This window comes from Sarcophilus harrisii, chromosome 1, assembly GCF_902635505.1.
Source record: "Sarcophilus harrisii chromosome 1, mSarHar1.11, whole genome shotgun sequence".
NCBI classification, from domain to species: Eukaryota; Metazoa; Chordata; class Mammalia; order Dasyuromorphia; family Dasyuridae; genus Sarcophilus; species Sarcophilus harrisii.
In genome coordinates this window covers 118,066-146,053 of record NC_045426.1, presented here as the reverse complement: position 1 = coordinate 146,053, position 27,988 = coordinate 118,066, and the positions used below count along the sequence as shown (strand labels likewise).

General features: G+C 39.0%; 1 protein-coding gene across 1 annotated transcript; it reads left to right on the top strand.

The window, feature by feature from the left end:
* Positions 1 to 34: 34 nt before the first annotated feature.
* LOC116420914 (zinc finger protein 436-like) lies at positions 35 to 27,424 on the top strand. Its single transcript, XM_031949151.1, has 8 exons — positions 35 to 92; positions 14,121 to 14,197; positions 14,976 to 15,032; positions 22,377 to 22,503; positions 23,352 to 23,447; positions 25,905 to 26,033; positions 26,202 to 26,850; positions 27,025 to 27,424. Exons 1-8 carry the CDS (start codon positions 35 to 37, stop codon positions 27,422 to 27,424), a joined length of 1,593 nt encoding a protein of 530 aa, XP_031805011.1.
* The last annotated feature ends 564 nt before the right edge of the window (positions 27,425 to 27,988 follow it).

Sequence of the window (27,988 nt, the reverse complement as noted above, 5' to 3'; positions counted from 1 at the left end):
GGGATTCAGGGAGTGAGGTCCTCCAGGAGGTACAATGGCCCTGGCCCTGTCCTCAGAGGAGAGACTCCACCCTATAGAAGAATGCAAGGAGAGTTAGGATTAGAAATGAAGGTGTGTCTGAAGAAGAAAATTACTCTCCTCCTTCCTTTACTCCTCTTCTCTTCCCTCCTTTCCCCATCCTCCTACAGAGACCCCAGAGTTACAAGGTTCTGGGATCGGGAGGAGACCAGATAGTGGCTCCTGAGTGAGAGCTCTCTCTCTCACCTTGTCCTCTGACCTTCCTGTGTGCCCTCTCCCAACTAACACACACATCATTCAGACAACAGAGTACTTGATGTAGGAGGGAGGGGAGCCAGGGAAGATGGAGGATGGGGATGGCCCTGGAATGAAAGTCCTAGGTGATGACCAGGAGAAACCTGAGCCTAGGGGACAAAAATCATGCCTGGGATTCAACTATGAGGGCTCTGAGAGAAGAAAGGAATAGAGAAGAGCAGTGATAGGGTCTGGTAGGCAAGACGACCTATATAGGTCAGAGCAGGGAGGTCAGAAGTGCTCTAGGGGAACAGCTAAACCTGGGAAAACTGAGCTCGGGAGGACTGCTAGGACCTTCTTGTGCACTTTAGGATTGGAGTCTCTAAAGGGAAAGTGGAGACAGGGAGACACATGTCTGGGAGCCGATGGGGAACCAGCCCAAGAACTATAGGTTCAGATAAGGGGAAGTAGGAAAGAACTTTTGTAGCTGTGTCCAAGGTGAAGTTCTGGAGGTAGGAAGGGAGGACTTGAATCCTTAAAGGGGGCTGGGTGTGCGGGGAAGATACTTGAATTTTGATTTTAGATAAAAGACTGGAAAGCCAGCACATGGGAATCTGAAAAATGAGGTAGAGACAGGGAGATGGGACTCCTGGGTACTGAAGAGAAGGCTGAAATTGGGACTCCTGGATTTCTGTGGACAGTCTGAAGTCTGGAAACATGTGACCCAAATCTCGGAAGGGAATGGGAGTCTGGAAAAGGTTTAGGGGTGGGAGCTCATCCAGCAGGCAGGCTTGGTAGAAAGGTAGACCTTGGTAGACTTGGAGGACATTCACCATGAGGTCAGGAAAAGGAGACCTAATGACCAGGGGCAGTTAACTGAAACCAAGAAATGTGGGGGGCGCTGCCTCAGACCTACCTGGGACCTGCAAGCATGGGTCTGGCTCCCAGAAGACAAAGAGGTCACAGTTGCAGCGGAAGGCAGAGAGATCTCAGCTCAAAGGTTTCCTGCTTTCCAGCAGCTCACTCTGACAGGGTCTTCCTAGTCGCAAGCGCCCCGCCCTGTCCATTCCTCCCCCCCCCCCCCTCTCCTCCACCCCCATGGATGAGCTCTTTCCTCCAATCACAGCCAGGGCAAGGATTTCAGGACTCTCAGTCTCTCCTACCTAAGCCCTGCCCCCCATCACTCAAAAAATCCCTTCTTCTGTCCTAAACTCCTTTCAAACTCCACCCCAGGACTCAAATTCCACCTGAGCCACCACTCCCCAGGCTGGTCATCTCTGAGAGCTCCTCCTCCCCACTGCCTCCACCAGCTCCTTCCCTCTCAGACTCAGCCCCTCATCTTTCAGAGCTGAAAGTCTGCTCTGCTAAAACTAATCCAAAGTAACAGAACCTATTTTTTGAGGAGATAGCAGCAAATGGCTCTTGGGAAGATTAGGATAGTACCTGTTAATTCATATTAGATTGGACAGAGTTGTTAAGTGGCTGATCTTTAAGTCTTTACTAGGGGACCAGACTTTAAGGCAAAATAACCTGAAACTTCATCATTAAAACAACAGGATGAGGAAGTGCAAGAATAAAAATTAAAGGCTATTGGATAATTACTATATTCTATTTCTGTGCAGTCTAGGGTAACAAATTGAGAGATGAAGTGATTTTTCTATGTAAAATAATTCAGAAATGCATAGAACAGAATTAATATTGTTTAGTGAGTATGTTTTACGAATTAAATGTGCAATGTTGTTTATGATATATCGACTTTGATTTGTTTTACGATTGGAATGTTTGGGAAACCACTGCATAAGAAATACAGAAATCCTTTTGTGAACTGGATACTATGAAACTATGAATTAAATTGTAAGATTGTTATTAAAACTTCTTACATACTTTTACTTGGATACATTTGGGAACTGCACTCTAGTAATGGTTTATTCCATTCCAAACATTCCATAATGTTATTCCATTCAATTTATGAAATTATGAACCATATGAACCATAAGAAAGTATCATTACAATGTTTAATAACTTCCATACTTAACTGAGTATATTTCGAGGAAAATTCCTCGAATAAGACTGCCACGTTATTCTAGTCAAGTGGCTAGAATAACACATCATAACACATTTTTTATGTGTTATGTGTCTTTATGAAGAAAAGACTTGAATAAGCAATAATTCTATTATCTATATGTTTTCTTTAATTATTGGTTCAAGGCCATTTATCAAATAACTAACACTTCACCTTTTTAAAGATTTCATCTTAGTTCACTCATCTCTTCAAATGCCTCATTTATTACTCATACTCAAGTGCAAGTTTTTTTTGTTTTTTTTTTTTTATTATACTAACTTTTTATTGCCAGAATCCATGCCAGGGTAATTTTTTTACAACATTATCCCTTGCACTCACTTCTGTTCCGATTTTTCCCTCCCACCCTCCACCCCCTCCCCTAGATGGCAAGCAGTCCTATATATGTTGAATATGTCCTAGTATACCCTAGATACTATGTATGTGTGCAGATCCAAACAGTTTTCTTGTTGCCCAGGGAGAATTGAATTCAGAAGGTAGAAATAACCCGGGAAGAAAAACAAAATTGCAAACAGTTTACATTCATTTCCCAGTGTTTTTTCTTTGGGTGTAGCTGCTTCTGTCCATCATTGATCAATTGAAACTGAATTAGGTCTCTTTGTCAAAGAAATCCACTTCCATCAGAATACATCTTCATACAGTATCGTTGTTGATGTATATAATGATCTCTTGGTTCTGCTCATTTCACTTAGCATCAGTTCATGTAATTCTCTCCAAGCCTCTCTGTATTCATCCTGCTGGTCATTTCTTACAGAACAATAATATTCCATAACATTCATATACCACAATTTACCCAACCATTCTCCAATTGATGGGCAGCCACTCAGTTTCCAGCTTCTAGCCACTACAAACAGGGCTGCCACAAACATTTTGGCACATACTGGTCCCTTTCCCTTCTTTAGTATCTCCTTGGGATATAAGCCCCGTAGAAACACTGCTGGATCAAAGGGTATGCACAGTTTGATAACTTTTTGGTCATAATTCCAGATTGCTCTCCAGAATGGTCGGATTCTTTCACAGCTCCACCAACAATGTATCAGTGTCCCAGTTTTCCCACATCCCCTCCAACAATCATCATTTTTTCCTGTCATCTTAGCCAATCTGACAGGTGTGTAGTGGTATCTCAGAGTTGTCTTAATTTGCATTTCTCTGATTAATAATGATTTGGAACACTCTTTCATATGAGTGGTAATGATTTCAATTTCATCATCTGAAAACTGTCTGTTCATATCCTTTGACCATTTATCAATTGGAGAATGGCTTGGTTTCTTATAAATTAAGAGTCAGTTCTCTATATATTTTGGAAATGAGGCCTTTATCAGAACCTTCAACTGTGAAGATGTTTTCCCAGTTTGTTGCTTCCCTTCTAATCTTGCTTACATTAGTTTTGTTTGTACAGAAGCTTTTTAATTTGATGTAATCAAAATTTTCTATTTTGTGATCAATAATGGTCTCTAGTTTGTCTTTAGTCACAAATTTCTTCCTCTTCCACAAGTCTGAGAGATAAACTATCCTATGTTCCTCTAATTTATTTATAATCTCGTTCTTTATGTCTAAATCATGGACCCATTTTGATCTTATCTTGGTATATGGTGCTAAGTGTGGGTCCATGCCTAATTTCTGACATACTAATTTCCAGTTATCCCAGCAGTTTTTGTCAAATAATGAATTCTTATCCCAAAAGTTAGGATCTTTGGGTTTGTCAAACACTAAATTGCTATAGTTGACTATTCTGTCTTGTGAACCTAACCTGTTCCACTGATCAACTAATCTATTTCTTAGCCAATACCAAATGGTTTTGGTGACTGCTGCTTTATAATATAGTTTTAGATCAGGTACAGCTAGGCCACCTTCATTTGATTTTTTTTTTTCATTAATTCTTTTGAGATTCTAGACCTTTTATTATTCCATATGAATTTTGTTGTTATTTTTTCTAGATCATTAAAATATTTTCTTGGAAGTCTGATTGGTATAGCACTAAATAAATAATAAATAGATTAGTTTAGGGAGTATTGTCATCTTTATTATATTCGCTCGACCTATCCAGGAGCAGCACAAGTGCAAGTTGTAACCTTTACATCCACTACAGACAGTTTCCCGAGCAGGTAATTTCATTCTCAGGGAAAGAGTGAAATCATTGCCTCCAGAGATCCCAGAAGAACAAGTGTCTAGAATTTTCAGTATTATTAAACAATGCTGGTGGCAGAAATGGAATTAGTCAATAATCATGAAACCAGAAAGAGAAGAAATTCAATAAGAACTCTGAGGAGGCAAGTCCAAGGGGAGAATTGGAGCCACTGATTCTCAGAGTTGGAAGGGAATTTAAAGGTTTTCTAATCCAAGCTGAACTCCCAAAAGACCATATCTCTTTGCTTAAAGATTTCTGAAAAAAGAGACTCCTCCCTCCCCCATTTAAAGTAGACTTCACATCTAGGAAGCTAAAATTCTTAGAAAGTTTATTCATTATTTTTTGTAACCTGAAAAGTGAATCCATCTTGGCACCCTTCTGCCCCCATTGCTTCAGATTCTGGCCATCTTGGTCAGCAGGAAAAATCTAAGAAGACTTGAGAAGATTTCAGATACTTGAAGATGGCAATCCTGGTTCTGACATGAATTTAGATTGTAACAGGTCTCCTAACTAAAGCTCCTTAATTCTTCCAAATGTGAGGGATGTAGAAGACCCTTACCCAAAACGACTACTCAGAGATCACTCAGTAGAAGGCAGAAAAGTTGTTTATTGAAAACCTCCAGAGGATGAACCGTGCCATCACGAGATAAGAAAGAGAAAGCTCATGGTAGGAGGGCTAAAGAAGTAGTAAAGATACATAGCTTTTATACAAGAAATTACATCACAAGTAAGAGAGCATTGAGAAGGGGAGGGGAAGGCAACTAATTGATTGTTGGTATTTGGGGAGATTGTAATGGAAGGTTTCTGTTTCCCTGAAATCTCCTGATTTCTAGGAAACAGAAAATCAGGCTTTCAGGCTTAATCAAGCAGACAGTGGTCCAGCTAATAGACTAAATATCCATAAATGTCAAATACCAATAAATGTCATCAATTCAGGTTAAGTAAATATATTTCTAGCTGGCCAAGGATCCTCATGACAAGACTTGAGGTCCCTCACTATGCTGGCTTCCTTTCTCTGGATGCTCTACAATTTACCTACATCTTGGCTAGGTTGTGGTCACAGAGGTGAGCACAAGTTTCAGATCTGGTCTGAGCAGGGCAGAGTAAGTAATACTACCATCTTCTTACTCCAAGCAACAATGCCTCTTTTCATGTAGCCTAATACTGTGCTCCCTTTCTCAATGTTTGACTCCTGATGAGCTTATAAGGTTTTATAAACATTTATAAGGTTTATAAGGTTTTTCTCCACTGTGGACTCTCTGATGTTAAGTAAGACTACCCCTTTTTGTAAAAGCCTTTCCACATTGTTTACATTCATAATGCTTCTCTCCATGATAGATTCTCTCATGTGTAGCATAGGTTTCTCTGCAAGTCAAGTCACAGGGACTCATGAATCTTTCCTCATGAGTTTTTATCCACAGAAATCTGTCACTTAGATCTGTAGCAGTTTCCTTCACTTCAAATTTCATTTCTCCTGAAAAAACAAACGATAAAACAAATACTGACATTATAGACACATATACATTCATATCCTCCTTCCCCCATAAGCAGTACATAAACTTAGTATATTTCCCAGAAAAAGAGAAAAATCTTAAATGGGCAGAACCAATTATTTTAAAATCTCATTAACTCCCCCATCCCAAAATTAAGGTAGTTTACAATGAGCTGCATGGATAATTACATTGGATGTTCACAATAAATCTGTGACAATATAGGGAATGGCCTACAACTTAGGCCCCTCAAAATACCTGAGTAACTTGACCCAAATTCCATTAGCCAAGACTACAATTCAAACGTTCAAAGAATTTGCAGATTTTCAAGACTTTTTTTTTTCAACCAAACTAAACTAAATAGAAAACTTAACAGATAAAAGCCAATATCAAAAATAAATTTCAAGGAACTCAACATGAACAAATTGCTAATTTTTTTTTAACTTGGGAAATGTATACCATATGTTTAAGATTGACTTCAACAAAAGGGTAGCTCAAAAGAAAGATTGGGGCAGAGTTAAGGCAAAAATAATATTTGTTTTACAAAGGAGGTGTAGAGGAAAAATAGAGACATTAGGGTGGGGAGGAGGGCTTGTAGTTCTGCAAACCTATTCACATCAGAAATAGATTAAAAGGCAGCACTACAAATATATACCACTAAGAGTTATAGCATCATCTGAAATCTGTTAAAAAAAAAGTGAGCGGGGAGAGATGGGCAGAAGAGGAAGCAAAGGGTGGGGGAAGAAAAGGGAGGGATACATGAGTGAGGGGAGGTTAAGTAATAGCAAGGCAAGTTAAGGAACAGAATTAAAGCAGAGTCAGCAGAGATAGGAGAGAGATATGTGTGTGTGTAGAGCTGGTGATGGGGTGTATATATGTGTGTGTGTGCATCTATGTGTATGTATATATCTGCATATGTATACATAAATATGTCCCTTTTTAACAACAGCCTATCTTAGGGTAGTGAGGGGATGAAAGGGAGAAAAAGAATAAAGTAAAAAAGATGTACAGTAGAAAACAAGAGAACAATTTATAAGTAAAGATAGACACTCATGAATATAATTTCTTCTACTAATATATATAATTTTTTGACGTGGTAATTTGTTATTATATATTTTGAATCCTTTGTGATGTTCTGCTGGACACATGCCAATGTTCTTTTTCTTTTGTTTTGTATTACTTTTCTGTTTTTCTTTTTTTTCTTATTCTGTTTTTTAAAAATAAAAATAAACATTTATCTTTATATGTCCCTGATCACTAAAGTAATAGAGTATAGAAAGGAAAATCATACTTCACTATTCACATACTTCACTATTGTTCTCTTGCACCTCCTTCCCCCTTAGAGGTTCACAAACTCTTTGAAGGATTGAGAAAGTGATCTAAGAGATTTGACTTTAAAAATTGTCAATAGCACCTTGAGTGGCAAATAATTATCACATTTGGTTATATAGATATTTATGCTCTGGAACAACAAGTATATGCATATTTCCACCTTAACAGTTGTCTTTCATTGGTGATTCCAAACTGTTATGATCAGGGATATACTGCTTTTGGGTGTCATGCAGTGATTACATCAAACTAACTGCTTATAAGTGCAATATAGTCTTTCTGATTATCAATTGGACATCAAATTGTTTCCACAATTCCAGGAAGGGTAGCTCAGGGGTGGCATGCAAAGACCTTTAGTGGCTGTCTCTCACTGTACCAGAATAGTTGTTTCATTCCTGGGTTACCTGATCAAATTTGTAAGCACCAAATAAAGATATTACCTGGGTCTGCATTCTTGCAGCAGTAGTGGCATTGGATGGTCATTCAATAGGATTTCAGTGAGACTGCAACCACATTACTAGTGATAGAAAAAACAAAGTTATATCTGAAGAAAATCTATCCTTTGGAAAACACGATGTGCATTCAGAGAGCTTTCTTTCTCTGCTTTTTCCCTGTTGCAGTTTTTCCCCCCTTTTGATCTGATTCTTGCACACATGGCAAATACGGAAATATCAAAGATAAGAGATTTTACATGTTTAACTATATGTCAGATTGCTTGCTGTCTTGAGGAAGTAAGGGAGGGACAAAAATTTGGAAGATAAAGTCTTACAAAAATGAATACAAAAATGATCTCTACATATATTTGGAAAACTAAAATACTATTTGGGAAAAAAAGAGATTCTATCATTTTAAAGGTTGTTTTTATATAAAAATTTAAAAGAAAAAAACAAACACAAAGCAATATTTGCAATTGGCCTTCAAGAACATTTTCTACACAAGAAAAATTAGATCAAAAAGGGGAAAAAATGAGAAAGAAAACAAAAAGAAGCAAACGACAAAAAAAAAGTGAAAAACTTATGTTATGATCCACATTCAGTCCCCACAGTCCTCTTGCTAGATGCACATGGCTCTCTCCATCACAAGTCTATTGGAAATTAGCCTGAATAACCTCACTGTTGAAAGAGCCACATGCATCAGAATTGAACATTGCATAATCCTGTCACCATGTACAATGTTCTCCTGGTTCTACTTACTTCATTTAGCATCAGTTCATGTAGGTTTCTCTAGGTTTTCTGAAATCATCCTGCTGATCATTTTTTATACAACCCTACCCCTAAATTATAGAACTATGTACAGAAGAATTGCACATGTTTACTTGCTGTCCAGGGGAGAGGCTGGGGAGGAAGAGAGAGATAGAAATTTGGAACACAAGATTTTGCAAAGGTGAATGTTGAAAATGATCTTTGCATGTGTTTAAAAATTAAAAAAAAAAAAAAGAAAAGAAAAAAAATTATCTAATGCATATTAGGTTTCTACCCTCTTAGTGTATGGTCAATCTCACCAGCCTTTGACCTCTATAGGAGCAGGGGTCACCCATATATCTCTTTTTGTTTCTGCTGCTTAACCCAGGGTCTAGCATGTAGTAGGCACATAAATGTTTGATGAGTCAAAAAAATTCTAAGAAATAACTCATTTTGGATAACCTAATCCCTTTTGGCACATACAGTAGCTTTTTAAGTCCTCAAATTCCAAACCATGACTGTTTAAAGGATCATAGAAGACCACTGGATGAGAGCTAAAGGCCATGGGGTCCAACCTCCTCATTTTAGAAATGGGTAAATTGAGGTTCAGTGACTATCTCAGTAAGCTACTCCTAAGAAATAATCTGAAAATGAATTCTAAGGCAGGTTTTTCTCCCCAGGGCCCAGCATTTACCTCAGAATAACATCCAAAAGTCTCTTGTAATCACAACTCTCATACATCTGTTTTCACCTCAGCTTTACCTCATCACATCACCATTACCAGGATAGAAGCTCCTCAGACCTTTTTGGTCCCACATCCACGGTGCTTCCCTTTGCTCAAAATAAGAGATGATATCTTCTCTGGGAACTGGAAGCCCTGAGCAGGGAAATCAATTAGGGATGAAGATGGAGAGAAGTTTGTAATTTAGTTCTCTTTAGGAAAAGGGGTGAGCATCCCGGCTACTCAATTTTGAGATTCGTCCCATTATGTCCACACATGAGTCTATATTTACTCATTATTTGTTTAAACCAAAATAGTATGTGCCACATTATCTTGCTGTACAGCTTATTCTGAGAAATAGCCAAATCCCCTGAGCTCTCTGCCTTTAAACTTTTGCCTCAGTTTCCTCAACTCTTAAATGAGGAGAACGGTGTCACCTAACTTGGAAGGTTACTGTGGAGATAAGATGTCTTTATATTTAGTTTTATTTTTCATTTGTGGAATAAGACAAGCATTTCCATAACATAGAACATCACCTGGTATGTAGTAGGTGAAAATAAAGGTTTATTCCTTTCCATTCTTTTCTCACCATTTGTGCTATAATTTGAGGGCTATATTTGAGGGCTATTTGTGCTATAATTTGAAGATTAAGGAGAAACTTCCTATACTAAGGACACTAGGCTCTTTGGGCTACAAATTGACGCTCCTTGAAAAGAATATTCCAAATACTAGACATATCCCAAAGAAGAACAGATTATGAGGAAAGCTGCCTGAGCAATTTTCTGAGCTTTGGCAGAAAAAAAATTATGTCCAAGTAGAAGTTAACAGAAATAACTTCTGAGATAAGTTTCATGTATGACATGTTTCCATACTGATTTGATTTTTCACTTGAAGATACCTAGAATTGGTAAGAGAGAGATTCAGAAGCAATAAAGGGCACCCTCAGGTTCCCACCATAATATGCAAAATCACTTTTTATCAGCCTGCAGGAGGTTGCTGCTCTAGAGACAGCAAACCAGCCCTTTTCCCTTTCTGATAATTGACATAAACCCTTAAAATCATGCAAAGTAGGAATGAAGATATTCCATTTAATTGCAAATTCAGAGTTTCCAAGGGAAGTATCCTCACCTCAGGAAAGCAGGGGCCAGGCATTCTCCAACATGATCTCTCTGTATAACTCCTGAGGATGGTCCAAAAGACCCCATTCCCCCTGGTTGAAGTCAATAGCCACATCCTTGAATGTCACCAATACCTAAATCATCACATTTATAAATGTAGAGCTTAAAGGAACTTTAGAATTAAAATGTCCAGCCCTCATCAATTTACAGGAGGAAACTGAAGCACAGAGAAACACTCTTCCCAAAACTCATATCCTTTATGAATGTCAGAGTCAGCTCTTTTAACCATAATTATTAAGAGCCTGACTGAACTTTGACAGAAGCATTTTACATGATCAGGTGGAATAAAGTGAGAAATATTTTTTTATATGGAATCAGGAAGAATGTGTTTTATCTGTGAGGTGGATGGATCTGTGGAGAATGAGAGTGATGGGAAATTTCTTCCTCATCAGAACTGAAATAAGTGATATGGTGTAAAGAAAATTCTCTATAGAGTTTGTGAGGATACAGAGTATTCTAGGAGAAAAAGTTTTATGTGAGCACTTAAAAGAGAATAAAACATGAAAGATGAAAACACGAAGAGGATTCTAAAGAGATAGTCAGAAGAATCTAAACTGAGTTTCTAGCCAAGTGAGGTAGAGCTGTCTGTGAGCACCTGAGGTCACTCCAGGTACGATGTCATGTTATTCTTATAATTGCTTTCACACACATAAACAATTCATCCATATCTTGTGGTCATAGAACTGTGGTCACAGAGGTTAACTCAAGTTTCAGATCTGTTATTGATTTTTGTGGTCCCTGATTTTAGAAGGGCTTCTGTTTTGGCAATAAGTCAGTGATTCCAGATTTTCTGCCTCAGGAAACTCCCATGCCCAACCTGTCTCATTCTGAGCACTCCTTAGATAGCTTCTGGCCTCAGGAAACTCCCATAAATCAACCTTCTAAGACAACAGTGAACAGGACCACTCCTCAATTCTCTGCTGACTGGTAATCTTGTCAGTAATAATCTGGTCAAGAGAACCAAATTCTGCAGACCACTCCCTATGAGCCATAGAATTTGTATATCTATGATTGAAAGCTGGATAAATGCATCTCTTTGCTTCTGTTTCTCGGCTGAATTCAAAGCTTTAGAATTCAAGCCCACTTTGTAATAGCATTACTTACAATAAAGCTTTGTCCCTTGACTGGGAGATGGGTTCAAGCCTGCAAATTCTTTTGAGATACTTTGCAATACCAGTCTGGGAGGGCTCCCCCTTTCCCAACCTCAACATAAGGCCTGGCCCAAGCAGGGATTGGGCCAAAAGTAGACACCAAAAATGGAGTGAAATTAGAACAGTTTTATTGTGAAAGCCCCAAATAGCAGTCTCTCCTACTATGAATAGAAAGGCAATCAGCCTGGGACTAAGATGATGGAGTGGAAAAGCTGGTCTTTTCTATGCAGAGGTAAAGAAGGAAGCCTCCTGTCTTTTTCTTGGTTTTCAGAGGCTTAAAATTAAACTTCCCATGGTTAGGTGTGACCTCTGTTAGTAAGAGCTTTGGCTGTTGCTACTTTTGTGGGTCCCTCAAGGGTGGGAAAAGCAGGACCCTGAGATAAAAACTGGGGACCAGAGGGAAGAATTTGATAACTTTGATTGTTTTGCTACTTCCACAGGAGCCTGGAGTCAGAGGAAATGGGCCCTGGGAACCTCTGACCTCCTCAGGTGAGTGTAGTCTATCCTCAGACTGGATCAACACCAGCAATCACAATCAGTTCCATAGATAGGGAGCATGGGCTGTGAAGATGGCAGTGCTTAATTTAAGGTTTGTTTCTATATAAAAATCAGGTTTCAGTTAGGGTTAGGATTAGGATTAGGGATATATTTTCCTTCTGAGGACTGCTTTAACTGAATCTCAGAAATTTCTGTGTATGGTTTCATCCTTGTCATTTTCTTTTACAAAGTTATCATTTTTTGTTGTTGTTCTTTGAGTCAGTCATAATTCATTATGTTAATAAGTCTTCATTTGGGTTTGTGTCTTTTGTTGGTGGTTCCTGAACCCATTTTCCTTTCATTTTGGAATGAAGGGAAATATTGATTACATGGCTCTACCCTAGTGATTAGGGGTCGCATATTCAAAATAGAATAGAGAATTCTTATCCAATTACTTTTAATTTTTAGTCTTGCAGTTCTATCATTTTGCTTTAATGATGAAGTTTCAGGGTATTTTGCCTTAAGGTCTGGTCCCCTTGTAGAGGTTTAAAGACCAACCAGTTAACAATTTGGTCCAATCTAATCTGGATTAACAGTTACAAATTGCATGGAACATTCCAATCTTCCCAAGCATTTGCTGCTTCCTGCTCAAAGAATAGGGTCCCTTACTTTGGGTTAGTCTGATGAGGCAGTTTTAGCAGGGCGGTCTCTCTCTCTGCTCTGAAGGAGAGGGGCTGAATCTGAGAGGGAGGGAGCTGGTGGAGGCAGTGGGGAGGAGGAGCTCTCAGAGATAACCAGGCTGGGAGTGGTGGCTCAGGTGGAATTTGAGTCCTGGGGTGGAGTTTGAAAAGAGTTTAGGACAGAAGAAGGGATCTTTCAGTGATGGGGGGATGGGTTTAGGAAGGAGAGATTGTGAGAGTTCTAAAGTCTTGGCCCTGGCTTTGATTGGAGGAAAGAGCCCATCTATCTTGGGGAATGGACAGGGTGGGGCTCTTGGGATTAGGAAAACCCTGTCAAATTGAGCTGCTGGGAATCAGGAAACCTTTGAACCGAGATCTCTCTCTGCCTTCCGCTGCAGCTGCGACCTCTTTGTTTTATGGAAGTCAGACCCGTGGTTGCAGGTCCCAGGTTGGTCTGACACAGCGTCCCTCATATTTTCTGGTATCAGCTGACTGGCCTGGCCATTGAGTCTTCTCCTCCTGACCTTGTGGTGAGTGTCCTCCAAGTCTACCAAGGTCTCCCTTTCTACCAAGCCTGCCTGCTAGATGAGCTCATACCCCTAAACCTTTTCCAGATTCCCACTTCCTTCCCAGATTTGGGTCACATGTTTTCAGACTCCAGACTTTGTCCATGGAAATCCAGGAGTCCTGATTTCAGCCTTCTGATCAGGACCCAGAGAGCCCATCTCCCTGTACCCATCTCATATTTAGAGATTCACATGTCCTGGCTTTTCAGCCTGTTGTCTAAGATGAAGGGTGAAATTCAAGTGTCCTCCCTTCAGACCCAGCCCCCTTTAAGGACCTCACCGTGTACACAGTTACTAAAGCTCTTTCCTGCTCTTCCTTATCTGATACTTTTAACTCTTGGACTTGTTCCCCATCAGCTTCCAGGCATGTGATTCCCTGTCTGTACTTTCCCTTTAAAGACTCCAAACCTAAACTCTATGTGAGGGTCCTAACAGTCTTCCCCGGCTCCTAGATAGACCTCCTGTTTTCCCAGGCTCAGCTGTCCCCCTGGAGAACTTTTGTCACTTGAGTGCTTCTGACCTCCTGCCATGACTATATGCCTCCCAGAGCTTGCCCCTGCTCCCCAGACCTCCTACTTCCCTAGCCCTTTCTTCTCTCAGACTCCTCAGAATTGAATCCCAGACAGGATGTTTCCTCCCCTGCCTCAGGTTTCCCCTGGTCATCACCTAAGGACTTCATTCCAGGGCCCTCCCCATCCTCCATCTTCCCTGTCTCTTCCCCCACCTACATCAAGCAGCCTGTTGTCTGAATGTTGATGTTAGTTGGGGACAGGGGACACAGGGAGGCAGAGGACCAGGGAGAGCTCTGACTCGGGAGCCACTGAGGAACTGACTGCTCTCCTCCCATCTGGGATCCCATAGTCTCTTGGACCTCTGGGTCTCTGTAGGAGGTTGGATCAAGGAGGGCAGAGAAGAGAAAGAGGGTAGTAGTCTGGCCATTGAGTCTCCTCCTCCTGACCTTGTGGTGAGTGTCCTTCAAGTCTACCAAGGTCTCCCTTTCTACCGAGCCTGCCTGCTAGATGAGATCATACCCCTAAACCTTTTCCAGATTCCCACTTCCTTCCCAGATTTGGGTCACATGTTTCCAGACTCCGCGCCCTGCCTACAAAGGCCCTGGAGGACCTCACTTCCTCAATCGTAGGCTTCCTTCCCACATAGAAAGAGAGGGAAAAGTTCTCTCCTCCTCTGGGATGATTCTCCCTTTCTGCTTCATCTTCTGAGGACCCAAGCCTGGCCCAAGCAGGGACTCAGTCAAAGGCAGACACCTAAAGTAGAAATTGGAACAATTTTATTGTGAGAGTATTGTTTGGACCAAGAAATGATCAAGGAGAGGGATTCAGGGAGACCTGGGAAAGCTCAGGGGACCTGAGGCAGAAGGAAACGGGCCAACCCAGGAGGACAGTTCTTGCTCTGATGACCAAATAGTAGTCTTCCAGACTATAAACAGAAGGGCCATCAAGCTGGAACTAAAATGATGGAGTGGGGAAGCTGGGCTTTTCTATGCAGCGATAAAGAAGGAAGGGACTCTCCTGGGGCTCCTGTCTTTGTTTTGGTTTTCAGAGAGACTTAGAATTAAAGCCCCCTCATGATTAGGTGTTACTTCTATTAGTAAGAGCTTTGGCTGTTGCTCCTTTGGGTGTCCCTCAAGAGTGGGAACAACAAGACCTTAGGATGAAAACCAGGGGCCAGAAGGAGGAATTTGACAAAATGGAATCATTTTGGTTACATTCCTATCTCCACAGGGAGCCCGGAGCCAGAAGCCAAAGGCAATGGCCCCTGGGAGCCTCAGACCTCCTCAGGTGAGTACAGTCCATCCCCAGACCTGACCAACCATACCAGTCACAACCATTTCTATAGCTATGGAGAATGGGCTGTAAAGCTGGCAGGGCCTTTATGTGTTGGTCATTTTTTTTTTTCTTTTTTTTAACAAAAATAGGCAGTAGGAACAACACTGCTCTGCCCTTCTTCTCTATTTCCAGCTGATTCTTTGGGCCCTTGGTATCTTGGGCACTGAGACACACACCACACATAGCCCTTAAATGGTGTCCTTCCTATTGCAATGGACTGATGAGGTCCAACACTTAATGGTATATCTCCATTCCACAGGGATCAGGTCTGCTCTCTTTGGTGCCTCTCACTCCACTGAAAATCTCTCCCCCCTCATCTTGATTTCCTGTGACCAAGCTCTCCCTTATAGGTTCTGAAGTTCCTGGAAAACCCTTCACTGATTTTGGTCTGATTAGGCCTGGAGCTGAGCTTGGAAGGCTTCCCCCATTCTTGTCCTGGGCAGTGTGGTCATCAAGCAGGAACTGTCCTTCTGGATTGGCTCATGTCCTTCTGCCTCAGGTCCCCCGAGCCTTCCCAGTTCTCCCTGAATCCCTCTCATTGATCATTTCTTGGTCCAAACAATAAGTACTGAGAAAGGCCCTAGATCCAAGACCTGGAGTTCTAGTCCAAAGAGCTCTAGTACCATCCTGAGGCTCTGGTTCTTCTACGTCCCCATCTGGCACAGGACCAACCACAGGAGACTGTCTAAAAGAGGCTGATAGGATTCTCCTTATCTTTACCTTTATTGTTCTTGGGCTGCAAGTTACTATACAAAATGTCCTCCTAGGGCTGCGTGTATCCTTCTGCCTCCAGTCCCACAAGTCTTCAAACATCTCCCCAGATCCTTCCCCTTGACCACTTCTTTGGTCCAGCCAATAAGCATCGAGAAAAGTCCTGGGTCTAAGCCCAGGAGTTTAGTACAGAGAGCTCTGGGGTCATCTTGCTGCTCTGCTGCTTCTAAAACCCACTCTGGCACAGGGACTGATCCCTACCATTTCAAAGAGGTTATGGGAGCTCCTGTGTTCAGCAGAGCAGGGGGTGGCAATGTGCCATCTTGGGAAGTCTGTCATAGCTGAAGGACCCTGGTTTCACAATAGCCGATCTTTAGGTCTTTAGATTTCCAGGCAGCTATACTAATTTTTCCAGAGGCTCTCAGAATCGTCCTGGGAAGGAGGCACATGGAGCCTTTGCCCACTATGTTAGTCTACTCTTGGGCAGCTTTGTCACCTTTTAGGGTAAATAACAAAACTGACCCAACCATGTGGCAGGGGAAAGACAGAACTCGAGGAAATGGTGGCCCTTCCACCAGGGCTGATAAGCTCAATGGGAAGAGTGCTACTTCTGAAAGCCATCACTTGAGTAGCCTAATTTGAAGACTTCCTAAGAGAAGAAAAGTTGCAATTATTATGAGGGACCTATTAAGTACCAGACACAAGTTAAACACCTTACCAATATTTCCTGTGATCCTCAGAACAAACACTGGAAGGAAGGTGTTTTTATCCTCATTTTATTTTTATTTCTGTGGTCAGAAAGATTGGGCAGGTGGAGGCAGTTATTGATTTATTTTATTTAATTCAAATTTTCACTTTAAAAAATTTTTTTTTAATTAAAGCTTTAAAACATAGGCATGGATATTTCTTCGATATTAACCTTTGCAAAATCCTGTATTCCAATTTTTCCCCTGTTCCCCCACTCTCTCCCTAGTTGGGAAGTAGCCCAATATATGTTAAACATGATAGGAATAATATGTTAAATCCAATATATACATACATATTTATACAATTATCTTGCTGCACAAGAAAAGTCAAATCAGACCAGAAATAATGAAACAGAAAATAAAATGCAAGCAAACAGAAACAAGAAAAAGTGAAAATGTTATGTTGTGATCCACACTCAGTTTTCACAATCCTCTCTTTGAATGTAAATGGCTCTCTTTATCACAAGATCATTGGAACTGGTCTAAATCATCTCGTTGAAGAGAATCACTTTCATTAGAATTGATCATCATATAATCTTATTGTTGCCATGTACAATGATCTGGTTATGCTTACTTCACTTAGCATTAATTCATGTAAATCTTTCCAGACCTTTCTGCAATCATCCTGCCGATCATTTCTTACAGAACAATAATATTCCATAACATTTATATACCACAACTTATTTAGCTATTTCCCACCTGAGGGACATCTATTCAGTTTCCAGTTTCTTCCACAACAAAAAGGGCTGCCACAAACATTTTTGCACATGGGGGTCTCTTTCCTTCCTTTAAGGGGGGTATAAGTCCAGTATAAACACTGTTGGATTAAAGGGTATGCACAGTTTAATAACGATTTGGGCATAGTTCCAAATTTTGACTTTTTTTAAAAACAAAAATTAGCCTTCTGTCTCCTTTGTACAATGCTCTCCCATTAAGAAAGCAAGAAAAACTAATCCTCTCCACAAAAACGTATGTAGTCAAGTTAAACAAAATTTCTTAATGTTTATATTGAAAGAACATTATCTCAATGTGTGCTCTGAATATCACTTCTCTATCAAGAAGTAGGCAGTGTCATCAAGAAACCTCACGAATTCACTGATCATTGATCACAGGTGCTATGTATTGACACATATGTGTACAAACATGTGTATCGCAGGTATGTGCCCACATGTACATTTATGTGTTCATGTGTGCACATTCAAGTTAAATAAAATGTTGGTCATCTTTGGTCATCTAAATGTTATATCTCAAAGATTAGGAAACTTCATCTGATCAATGTTCCTATGTATGTGTACATACATGTATACACACACATATTTGTATCAACCAAGATCCATCTTCTCATTTTTTCATCTCCCCCTCCACTAAGAACATAAATAAAAGCAAACCTATTACACACAACATTCAATCTGAAAAAAAATTTAAAAATCCACTTGCCTATGTCCTAAAAAAAACATTTCTCATTCTGCACTAGAGCCTTGCATTTTTAAATGGCTGAGACCAGCTGTTTCAACAGTGTTCCTCAGGAATTGTATCCATTGCATTTATGGCCCTTATTCATGCATTCCCCATTCATGGCTAATCCCTCAGATTCTCTTTAGCTCATCAAAAAACCCTAATATATGTTCTTGTACATCAGTTGAATTTGTTTTGCTTATGACTAATTTCTTAATCTATCCTCCCTCTAACTCCCCCTCTACTTCCCCCATTTTTACTGGTGAGTAAAATATATTTCTCCATTCAACTCTGTGTTGTGTATATCCTTCCTTTCTTGGCCTAGATGATTGAGGTTCAGGCATGAGATGTCCCCACTCACTCTCCTTGTTTGTAGAGATATCAACTTGTAGACACTCCTTACCAGAGATATTTCCTAGTCCTACTTTCTCTCCACCCTCTTCCTGTCTTTCCAGTCTCTCCTCAAAGATCTTCTTAAGACATAACAGAACGACTTCCAGCTTCATTCTAGTATGATTCCCTCTGTGAGCCCCAATAAGGATCTGATGGGACATATGTCATATCACCCTAATTGAATATAATTAACTTGTCCTTTTGAGTCCCTGAGGTTAGTTCATCCTGGACAATTTTTAAAAATTTCTCTTGTATTTGAACTTTAAAGTTTTCCTTTATGTGTCAAGTTTTTTCATTAGAAATTCTTGAAAGCAGGATGATTTCAGAAAGGCCTGGAGAGACTTACACGAACTGATGCTGAGTGAAATGAGCAGGACCAGGAGATCATTTTATACTTCAACAACAATACTATATGATGACCAGTTCTGATGGACCTGGCCATCCTCAGCAACGAGATCAACCAAATCATTTCCAATGGAGCAGTAATGAACTGAACCAGATACGCCCAGAGAAAGAACTCTGGGAGATAACTAAAAACCATTACATTGAATTCCCAATCCCTATATTTATGCCCACCTGCATTTTTGATTTCCTTCACAAGCTAATTGTACAATATTTCAGAGTCTGATTCTTTTTGTACAGCAAAATAACGGTCTGGTCATGTATACTTATTGTGTATCTAATTTATATTTAAATATATTTAACATCTACTGGTCATCCTGCCATCTGGGGGAGGGGGTGGGGGGTAAGAGGTGAAAAATTGGAACAAGAGGTTTGGCAATTGTTAATGCTGTAAAGTTACCCATGCATATAACCTGTAAATAAAAGGCTATTAAATAAATAAATTAATTAATTAATTTAAAAAAAAAAAAAAAGAAATTCTTGAAAGTACTTTCATTAAAGGTCCTTTTCCTTTAATAGCATTATATTTGTTTTTGCTTCATAAATTATCTTGGACATAAACTCATGTTCTTTGCCTCCTGTCATATCATATGCTATTCTCAGATCTCTGTTCTTTAATAAGATACTGCAAAATCGAGTCTGATGTTAATGGAAGCTCCTTTTGAATTATACTAGACTTTGTTTCCGGCTGCTTGAAAGATTTTTTTCTCATTGATTTGGAAGCTCTTCATTTTGGCTATGATGTTTCTGGGAGTTTTCATTCTGAAATCTCTTTCAGGAAGTAATGTGGTTCCAGGTTGATATAGAAAGGATTCTGAGAGGTTTTCCCTTGGCCATCAGGAGCTGTGGTAGGCTATCAGAATGGGAGACCAAAGGAGGTTGCCTATATTGGGAAATTTTGGTACTTTGTCAAGGCTCCTGGAACAGGAAAGGGATATCCAGAGCATGGTCTTTTATGACCTCTAAGATGTTTTTTTTTTTTTTTTTTTTTTTTTTATGGATTCTATCTGGAAAAGGAACATTCTTTTGACTGTGCAAAGTTATGAAAAGAACAACTTAAAGCACCTTTCTGAGACAAAATTCAGGGCCTGTCTCATCAGAAGATATTTCTGCATTTAAATCTTTTATCTAGGCTGCTTTTTAAAGGACATTCTGATAGACTGATGATACATAGTTTTACCTTGCTGTCTTTTCTATGTGACTTTTTTTTACTTTGAGATATTTTATGTTTACTTCCCTTTTTTAAAGTCCCCTGAATTTGTCTTGTGGCTTCCAATTGATACATACAAATTTTTAGAGAGTTTGTTTTGAGGGCAAGATTTTATGAACTTTGATTCTTTCTTCACAAAACTTTTTTTCCATTTAGTTTCTTCTCAAAGGCACTTACTCCATTCATAAACATGTCTAACTCTAGTTCTTACATTTCCAAAAATGCTGGTTAGACTAGGTGTATACTTCTACTTAAATTTTTGCCACAAGAAGATCTGTACTTTTCCCAAAGCATTCTTTTTATCTATTGAATTTGCTGAGTGGTTTTGGATGTTTTGGTTTAAAATGAGATTATGTTCATTGTTTCCCAATGTTGAACTATCCTTCCATTGCTAGTAGCAGTCCCACTTGATCACAATGAAACACTATAGTGTTTTGATAGGATTTTGTTTAAAATGGAGGGAGGAGACAATGTTTATTATTTGAATTGTAATTTACTCTCTGGACTTTCCTTGCTTTCAGTTTTGGGTCTATGATAGACTCCTAAAAGCATCCTTGTAAGATATTTTCTTCTTTGGTGGAATTAGTGGTGAAGTGTGGGTAACTGTTCTTTATAAATTTGATAGAATTTTCCTGTCTTCTGACAATTTGAATATTTCATGCTATTGGCAGTATTCCTCTTTCTCAGTTTCTTTAGTATAAAATTGAATATTATTTCATCTTGTTTTCTTGTGATTTTACTTTTGCTACTTGCTATTTTATTGACTGGATTTTTCTGCTTTCTTCCTTTTGATCAGATTAGCCAAGTGTTTTCTCCATTTTATTGTTTCTAAGAAGCCATTTTTAGTTTTGTCATTTTTATTTTTTCCAATTTATCTTTTCCCCTGCTAATTTTATCATCGTATATTTTGTACTTAGGTTTTGTTCATTTATTTTTCTAATTTTTTTTTTTTTTTATAATTCTCTATCTTATTGATTAATTTTTGTAGAAGTTCCATGTGTTCCCTTTGGAACACATTCCTCTGTTATCCCATTTAGAAGATGCCATAAATCATTTACCTCTAGTTTCTCAAGATATTTGGTCATCTCTTCTGCTTTAATCTCATTCTTCATGTCTTCATCCCATTTATTCCTTTTAATTCTTTTGTAGATTTCCATTCTCTTTTGCCCTTTGACTAGTTCTGTTCATTAGTTTTCTAATTTCATCTATTTTCTTCCCCCTTTTAACAGTCATCTCCCTCTCCTTAATTGTCCATCTTCCCTTTCTGTTTTGCCTAGAGTCTTAATCTCTGTTTCATAGCTCTTCTACTCAACTGGTCTTTGTTTTTTCCCTGTACACTTTATACAATCAAAGCCTTCAAGGTATCCATTCTGAGGTCTGTGCTATAAGTTCTTTCTGGCATTGGCTTTAGGTCAGCCCCACAGATGCCTTCCCTTCAGAATACTGTGTATCAAAGCAGATGACAGAGAGAATACTGCTTTGTATTAAGGAATATTCCCTCTAGATAGTCATTTTCTCTTGTTGTTCTTTCATTTTTTCCTCCACATTCTCCTAGGAATCTGAACTCTGTATCCATGCTCTTCTATGCCTTCAAGTCTTAATTCTCTCCCAGGAGAGATGACTCTTAAATCCCCAAGCCTCAGTATGATATACCATATCCTATAAAAATATCCATCAGTGGAACCCACTCCCAAAGTCAGGCCTCCTTCCTTGCTCCACCTTTTCCAACTTTCCACCCTTCACCCTGAGTATCTATGTGGTCTTCTTCTTGGAAATCTCAAAGGTGTAAAAAAGCAATAAATTGCTCAGTTGTACAAAGGAAAATAATAAAATAGAAGAAATAAACTGTGAAATGTGCTTTACACATAGACCATGAAAAATTCAGGGTAGAAATTCCTAGTCCAAAATAAATATGTGAGAAATTCATAATGGCCATTCACTTTGGTAAAAGATGGTTTATTTAGGAGAAGAGGTTATAAATAAAATAAAGGAATCAAGTAGTCACCAGGAGTGAGAAATATGAAATAGAGTTGAGAGAGCAATATGGTTGTCAACAAAGAGTTTGGAAAACTCATTAAAGGAACATGCCATGAGGTCTGAGTATGCTCTTCCATTATAAGACATTTCTTGTAAGATATTATCTATAATTCTATAATTTTTCAGCTTTCTTCTAACTGATCCTATAAAATGCTTTTCTCAAAATTCAGTCAGACTCTCAGTCACCACGGATTTAAGAGTTGACTGATACTCCTAAAAAAATAAGACCTTTGGGCAAATCCCTTCTCTATGTTTCAGTTTCTTCCTGTAAATTGAAAAGGGTTGGACTTTTTAATGCTGAAGTGTTTTTCAGCTCACATCTTATCACTTCTGATGGTTTAGGAGTTGGTGACATTCAAGGATGTGTCTGTGGACTTCACCCAGGAGGAGTGGGGCCTTTTGGACCATTCTCAGAAGGAGCTGTACAAGGAGGTCATGTGGGAGAATGCTTGGAACTTGCTCTCCTTGGGTAAGGACACTTACCCTGATAATTCCAAGTCAAAGAATCAGAGGGGATATCTTGAATCCCTAGTATGCTGGATTTTTTCTTTTGTTTTGGGGGGAGAGAAGACTATAAAATAGGAAAAGGAAACTTCTGTTCTTTGCATTGTTAGATAGGACCCTGAGGGTGTCTTTTGTTGCTTACAAAGCTCTCTTACCAATCTGAGGCAGCTTCATGTCAAAGATCAAATCAGTATGAAGTAATCTCAGAGGTGCTTTTGTTTAAACTTCATTTGAATGCAAATTTTGTCTTTCAAAGCTCTGAAAATTGCTAAGGCAGCTTCTGTTTACTGTTCCTCCATGGCTCTACTATTTGGAATATTCTTCTATTTAACAAGCCTCAATTTGTACCCCAAAGCACCTACTTGTTCCTAGTATAGGAATTTTCTCCTTAATCTTCCCTCAAATTCCAACACAAGAGGTGGGAAAGAAATGGAAGGGAATAAGCATTTTTTTAACCTACTATTCCCAGGTTCTGTGCCATGTGCTTTCTTTAAAATGTAACAACAGTATTGTTTTAAAAACAACTTCCAGCAAATAAGTTATTTTGACTATTTTAAGTATCTAAATTAACAATAAAGAACAAATGAGTTAACATGCTTTTTGTATCCAGAGATGGGGGGAGGAGGGTTTGACTCTCAGAATAAGTTGGACAACAGGTTAATGTGACACATCCTGTTTGGGGTTATTTGCTTTATAAGTGCTACTGGGTAAGTATAGATTGATATGTGTGAACATGATGGGGTGAATCTCAAAATGGAGAAGCAAATTACAAACTTCTCTCCATCTTCATCCCTAACTGATTTCCATACCCAGGACTTCCAGTTCCCAGAGAAGATGTGATCTTTTATTTTAACCAAGGGGAAGCGCCATGGATGCTGGACCAAGAAGGCCTGAGGATCTGCCCTCCAGGTGAGTGAGGTGGAAGCAGGTGTATGTGAGTTGTGGTTACAAGAGACTTCTAGAAGTTACTAAGAAATAACTGCTAGGTTTGGGGGAGAAAGACCAGTCTTGGAATTCTGTTTCAGATTTTTTTTACAGTGGCTTCCTGGGTCACTGAATCTCAGTTTCCCATCTATAAAATGAGTGCGCTCTATGGCCCTATAGATCCCTTCCAATGATCATCTATGATCCTATAAGTAGTCATTGTTTGAAATTGGGGCAAAGAAATTCTCTTCTAAAGTGCCAAAAGGTATTAGGTTTTCAAAGATGAGTCATTTCCTAGAATTTCTTCAAGTCAGCAAAGATTTAAGTGTCTGCTACATGCCTAGCGCTGGGCTAATGACCAGGAACATAAAGAGATAGTCTTCTGGAGGCCAAGGTCTGGTAGGGATGATACTTCACCAACAACTATGCAGAAACCCACCAGTTGCCAGATAAAGTGGATAAATTTAGTGCCTCACTAAATCATTTATTAGTGACGATAATAATGGTTAAAGAAGGAGAGCACAACTGGAGAGGAAATAGTAAACATGAAATCAAATGACTAGCATTTCTATAGCACCTACTGTGTGTTATGCACTGTGCTATCTTACTTTGTCCTCATGAGAACCCTAGGATTAGGTGCAGTTGTTATACCTATTTTACAAATAAAAAAACAGGCAAACAGGGAGTCCTGTAAATTGGCTAGCAAGATTATAAGGGGGGGATTAAAATTCAGGTCTTCATGATTAAAAGCCCTATTTATGGGGCAGCTAGGTGGTACAGTAGATGCAGCACCAACCCTGAAGTCAGGAGAACCTGAGTTCAAATTTGGTCTCAGACAATTAACACTTCCTAACTGTGTGATCCTGGGAAAATAACTTAACCCCAATTGGCTCAGAAAAAAAAAGGCCTATTCACTGTACTACCAACTACATTCTGGTTTTGAAACAAATATGAGAAAAATGCTCACACTTATATGAGGTGGAAAATGGGAGGAGAATTGGACAAGCTCCCATTCTTTAAACTATAACCAGTCCAAAGGAATTTCTAATTACTGTTTTTAAAAAAATTATATTTCTATTGGCTCATGACAAATATAGTACTACATGACAATTATATTTGAGGGTCAATTGTAGATATTGCTTTATGTTGTTTTTTAATAATATTTCCATAGTTACAATCTTTGAAAGAATAGAATGTCTTCAGCTATAAACTTTGTTTTTTCTACCACTGGTAAAGTCACCATACTCTCTCTGAAACCCTACTGAATGAGTAACCCATGTAACCAACCAATTCTTTGAGAAGCTGTTAGAAGAGTAGGATAAACAGAGGATATGTTCAAATTAGCAAACAACCTTACACATTTCAATGAGAGGCACTTGAAGGTCTGTTTTTCTAGAAAGGTTGTAGTCTTCCATGATGATTTCATGATTGTCTCTACTGTGCCTGTCTCCTGACCATGGGTTTCAAGTAGCCTGCCAGCACTGCTGCAAGAATGAAAGCGCAGGTAATGTTTTGATCAGATGATTAGAGACTTGATGATGGGATTGCTAGACAAGCCAGGAGTCAGAGATCTATTCTGGTGACAATCCCCAAGGTTCTTTTGCATGCCTGTGGCCATTTTTCCATTTTTCCTTCCTAGAATGTTGGAAATGAATTCATATCAAGGTGAGGAACCAGAAAAATATGTTGCACTTAGAAGCAGTCAGAGTTTGATGTAATCACTGCATAATCCCTCCAAACAGTGTATTACTGATTATAATTGATTGAAATTACTGCAGAAAGATAACCTTTGAGGTGGAAATGTGCACATAAGTATTGTCTGAGAGGACAACTATCTTTATAACCAAATCAAAGAATGATTTACCACTTAAGGTCCCAATAACCACTTTGTGGGTCCAATCCCTTGGATCAGTGTCTCAATCACAGGGGACTGTGATCTTCTAGAGAGGAAAGAGTTCTAATAGTGTAGCATGCACTACCCTTCCATGTTACAGGATGATGAACTAAATTTTTTGTATGAGACACATTTTCAGATGTTAATAATGTCATGTAATTTAAAAAAAATGTTTATTACAAGGATATGCATGAGGCAAATGATAATTTTTCAAAAAGAAATGAATAATAGCTACCTCAAAAAAAAACTAGTGGGTCAGAACAAAGCCACTTCTACCTCAGGTAACCACAAAAACAATAGTAACATTCTGAATGTGACCTCAACTGATGTAACAAAAAAAAAATTGGTCATCAGGAAAATTTGTTATGCTTATTGATTGGATTGTCATGAAATAATTTAAATATTTACTATTTATGCAGCCAATGACATGTCTATGAAGAAAGGATTGAAAGTGCTGATAATGTAAGGAAAATGGAAAAACTGTGTCTGGAGTTAATTTGCCAAATACTGTAGGCCACGCATGCCCATGTTGTTATTGTTTTTTTCAGAAGGAGAGAGGGGACCTGAAATGAAGGAATCTACTGCAAACCCAAGCCTTTCTGTGGTACAAAGTCATGAGCCAAGATTCATCAGTGATGGTCCCTGTCACTTACATTGGAGAGAAATATGTGTGACACATGAGATCAACTACCACGGAGAGAAGCATTATGAATGTAACCAATGTGGAATGGCTTTTAGGGAAAGGAGAGCTCTTACTAGACATCAGGGAATCCACACTGAATTGAAACTATATGAATGTAAACAATGTGGAAAGGCTTTTACAAAAAAAGGCAATCTTATTGTACATCAGAGAATCCACACTGGAGAGAAACCTTATGAATGTAACCAATGTGGAAAGGCTTTTAGGCAAATGGGAACTCTTACTGTACATCAGAAAATCCACATTGGAGTGAAACCTTATGAATGTTATCAATGTGGAAAGGGCTTTACAGACAATAGATCTCTTAGTCAACATCAGAGAATCCACACTGGAGAGAAACCATATGAATGCTACCAATGTGGAAAGACCTTTAGGCAAAGAGGAGATCTTACTAGACATCAGAGAATCCACACTGGAGAGAAACCTTATGAATGTTACCAGTGTGGGAAAAGTTTTGCAGACACTAGATCTCTTAGTCAACATCAGAGAATCCACAATGAAAAGAAACCATATGAATGTAACCAATGTCGAAAGGCCTTTAGCCAAAGAGGAGCTCTTACTGTACATCAAAGAATTCACACTGGAGAGAAGCCATATGAATGTAATCAGTGTGGGAAGGCCTTTAGGCAAAGGGAAGTTCTTGCTGTACATCAGAGAATCCACACTGGAGAGAAACCATATGAATGTAACCAGTGTGGGAAGGCCTTTAGTCAAAGGGGGCCTCTTACTAGACATCAGAGAATCCACACTGGAGAGAAACCTTATGAATGTAAACAGTGTGGAAAAGCATTTAGGTATAAAACAAGTCTTACTGGGCATGAGGGAATCCACACTGGAGAGAAACCTTATGAATATAACCAATGTGGAGTGGCTTTTACAGACGATAAATCACTTAGCCTACATGAGAAAATTCATACTGAAGAGAAACCATATGAATGTAACCAATGTGGGAAGCCCTTTAAGCAAAGGGGAGTTCTTCTTGCACATCAGAAAATCCACACTGGAGAGAAACCCTATGAATGTATTCAATGTGGAAAGGGTTTCATAGACAATAAATCACTTAATCAACATCAGAGAATCCACACTGAAGAGAGACCATATGAATGTTACAAATGTGAAAAAGCTTTTAGGCAAAGGGGAGATCTTACTAGACATCAGAGAGTTCACACTGGAGAGAAACCGTATAAATGTAACCAATGTGGAAAGGCATTTAGGCAAAGAGGAGCTCTTACTACACATCAGGCAATCCATAATGGAGAGAAACCTTATGAATGTAACCAGTGTGGAAAGTCTTTTAGTTATAAGACAAGTCTTATTGTACATCAGAAAATCCACACAGGAAAGAAACCTTATGAATGTATCCAATAAGGAACGGGCTTTATAAAAATCTGATTGGCTATTGCCAAATCTATGAAGAAAGGTAAAATAAGGAGGAAAATTAATCAGAGAAAATTGGGAGAAGATGTGGTGGTCTTGATGCCTTCTCTAGCCATAATCCTTTTTTTTTTTTTTTAATAGCTTTTTATTTACAAGATATATATGCATGGGTAATTTTGCAGAATTGACAATTGCAAAATCTTTTGTTCCAACTTTTCCCCTCCTTCCCCCCACCCCTTCCTCCAGATGGCAGGTTGACCAATACATGTTAAATATGTTAAAGTATAAGTTAAATACAATATATGTATACATGCCCAAACAATTATTTTGCTGTACAAAAAGAATTGGACTTTGAAATAGTGTACAATTAGCCTGTGAAGGAAATCAAAAGTGGAGGTGGACAAAAATAGAGGGATTGGGAATTCGATGTAGTGGTTCATAGTCATCTCCCAGAGTTCTTTCACTGGGTGTAGCTGGTTCAGTTCATTACTGCTCTAATGGAATTGATTTGGTTCATCTCATTGTTGAAGATGGCCACGTCCATCAGAATTGATC